This window comes from Glycine soja, chromosome 1 (genome assembly GCF_004193775.1).
Source record: "Glycine soja cultivar W05 chromosome 1, ASM419377v2, whole genome shotgun sequence".
NCBI lineage: Eukaryota > Viridiplantae > Streptophyta > Magnoliopsida > Fabales > Fabaceae > Glycine > Glycine soja.
Genome location: NC_041002.1, coordinates 56851694 through 56854970, shown reverse-complemented (window position 1 = coordinate 56854970; position 3277 = coordinate 56851694). Strand labels below are relative to the sequence as shown.

Genomic DNA, 3277 nt, shown 5'->3' with positions numbered 1-3277 from the left:
GAAGATTTTATTTTATTTTTTACTGAATTCCCCTCATATTATTTCATTTAAGATAGAAAAAAACCAAAATCTTTCACAAAGTAGGCACATTCATTCAGAGTTGCATTATTGTGTTTTTGTTAGATATCCAACATGTTTGTACTACCGCAACTTGAAGTTAACCTAGGTCATGAGTTGGAATTGCTGTGTTAGTTTCGTTGAATTCATCTAGCCGACAACAGCCTAAATTGAAAATTGAAATATTAATTCAGGAGTGTACGGCATCCTTTTGTTGAATAATGACCACATACAGTGATAGGTATCGATAATGGTGACAAACAAAAACAAAAACAAAAACAACGAGGGAGAGGGAATTATTGTGTTTTTGTTGAATAATAACTAAAACATAAAATTCAATCTAAAACTGGAGTAGTAGACAAGACAGGTGAAGGCACGCACGATTTATTATGTTTGGAATCTCTCATGACAAGCCATCCATCAAACCAGAAAAGAAGCCAAGCGTTTGATCATGGCTTTAGCAAGATGAGTCTCAGGCTTGAAGAGCTGGAAAGCATGCTCCTCATCGCCAGCATCAAAGAGTTGAAGTTCACCTTGCCAGCCACTTTGCTCAACGGTGTGGTGGTAGAGAATATCTCTGTCTCTGAACTCGTCTTTGCCAGTGATAGTAACGAGCAACTTAGAGCAGGCAAGAGTGGCCAAAGAGGGTGCCCCAGGAACACAGGGGTTGATCCAGGGGTTATCGATTCCACCGGGGGCATCAGGGCAGGCAAAGTTCCAGACCTTCATGGCCAAACTCTGCTCGTGCCCCTCAACAGCCTCCGACCCAATTGGCTTCGAGCCCCAGAAGAAGGGGCAGCATAGTAATCCACCCAATATTTTCAGATCCCCGGGGAGGGATTCGTTACCTGCACGCAAAAGCAGGTTGTGTGCGATGTTAGCACCGCTGGTTTCACCTCCTACGTAGACTTTGGTGAAGTCGGCGTGGTTGAGTAGCCATGGCTCCGGGTTGGTGGTGTTGGTGTTGTTGGCGTGGGAAGCAATCCATTGGAGGGTGGTCCAACCGTCTTCGTAGGCAGCAGGGATAGGGTGGTGTGGGAGGAGTCTGAAGTCGACGGAGATGGCTATTATGTTGGCTTCTGAGGCTAAGATGTTGAGATAGCGGTGGACGAAAAAGGAGAAGGCGGATTCGACGCAAAAGGCGCCACCGTGGAAGTAGAGGAAGATGGGGAGTTTGTTGTTAGTGTGGTGGGATTTGGGAAGGAAAATGCGAGCGGAGACGTAGGGGTTGTCTGCGATGACTATGTCTTTGGATGAGACTCCAGTTTGGGGATCTTCAGGGGAGGCTGCCACGTTTTCAGAGCTTAGAAGACGCTCCACGCTGCCATCCTTGTACACTCGAATTAGAGGAAGAAGCTCTTTCACTATCTCCTTCGCCATTCTACTCCTAATCTTCTGCGGGTTAGGGTGAAATTATTTATAGATCGTGAAAAAAGAATAACTTTTATAATCAGATAGCCATCTTCTAGTTGCTGAAATGAATTTTACAACTAGGGGAGTAGGTAGCGGGAATCTTGATGATGAGAATTTAAAAACGAGCAACTAGTACAAGACTTGTCCACATTTTGACCATGATTATAATTAATTTGTATGAGTAACATTTAAATATATTGTCTCTCACTATACCCATATATTTAGATATCTGTAATGTGGTTACAAATACTATTTTTCCGACTCGATCATCAAATACTGTTTTTCGAATGTTTATATAAAATATTTAAACCTACTCGAATCACGTGCAGTCAAACATGTCAACCCCACCTACCAAGCAAGCATGGGTGGGTGTAATAGGACAAAAATGACTTTCAATTATTTTATGCTAAAAAGCTAAAAGGATAAACTTGAGTTCCGATACATACATATTCTTTTAAAAGGTTTAATTTTACTTTTGAAGGTGCCTTTTATTACTCTACTTTTTACGTTTTAGACGAAATTTGAAATTAAGAACCTAAATTTATTCCGCAAAAAATTATGAGGCCAATGACAAATTACAGGAACTAATAGCATGTTGGGCTCGTGGCCACAAACCTCAAAAGTGGATTATGCGGGAAAATTAAGATTTTATGTAAAAAGAAAAAGAAAACCCTCGTGTTTTTTGTTTGTTATTGCGCCATTATTTTACTTTTAACAGTATGTTCCACCAAAAGAAAGTGTAACTTTTGCGTTAGTAAAAAATATTTATATTAAACTTTATTATAAACTTCTAAATAAAAAATCAAATATAAATTATTTCATTTTAAACTTGCTTTTAATTGTAATTATTTTTAAAAAATTAATATTATCTAATATATAGTGTATAAACTCTCACTCAAATATAAAGTGCACTTAAACCTATTTATTACTTTATTCAGATAATATTTTATAAAATTAACAACTAATGAATATTTAATAATTCATTCAAACATAATACGTTTCATTTAAAAAAAAAATAGATTAGGTATACAAATATTTTTAAATGTTTTTAAATATAAGGTTTACAAATTTCTATAAAGTTTCAAAGCAATTTAGATCAAATATGTAGTATATACACACACTGTAGTTTTCCTGTATGACTTACTCTTTCCTGTATGACTAATTACACTATTTCAATTATGAAAAGACAAGGCCCAATTGTCCAATATGATTTTTTAATGGTTCCTACGTAAAGTCCAATATAAGTGATTTAAAATCCTGCTTAATTGGATCCACTGAACTATTGGTCAGGCCCAAGCAAAGCATTACACAAATACAATACAATGTAATGAATGTATCTTCTGCGATATTTTACTTGTTTTCGTATGTTGACTACCATGATGGCAAAAAGTTTGAATAAATGAAATGCAAAAATCATAAAGGTCTTAAAAAAACTAAGACCCAAATGTGAATTTTGGTAGTTGATGTTTTTGGATAAATACTCATTTTAATTTATGAAAGTGTGAGGTGATGATAAATTAATTTTTGAAAGATAAAAAGAATCAAATTCAGGAGGGATTTTTTTATTGTTTTATTGTTAAATTTGATTAAAGAATAAATTATATACTTCATCTATGCCAATGTGAAAAAAACATGACAAATTGATTCTATCATTAAATTTATAAAACCATTTTATTATTAAGTTATAATATTTAAAAATTAATTTGATAATAAATTATATTTTTAGAGATAAATTTAGAATTAAGTTGCAGAAGTTTATGGAGGGAGGGTGGGACTATTGGAGACCCCATGAGCCATCCTTGTACAC

The 3277-nt window shown here is 35.4% G+C and overlaps 1 protein-coding gene across 1 annotated transcript; it reads right to left on the bottom strand.

Moving 5' to 3' along the window:
• Positions 1 to 223: 223 nt before the first annotated feature.
• Positions 224 to 1705, bottom strand: LOC114367895 (2-hydroxyisoflavanone dehydratase). The gene has a single exon (XM_028325149.1). It carries the CDS (start codon positions 1435 to 1437, stop codon positions 478 to 480), a length of 960 nt encoding a protein of 319 aa, XP_028180950.1. The 5' UTR covers positions 1438 to 1705; the 3' UTR covers positions 224 to 477.
• Positions 1706 to 3277: the final 1572 nt, after the last annotated feature.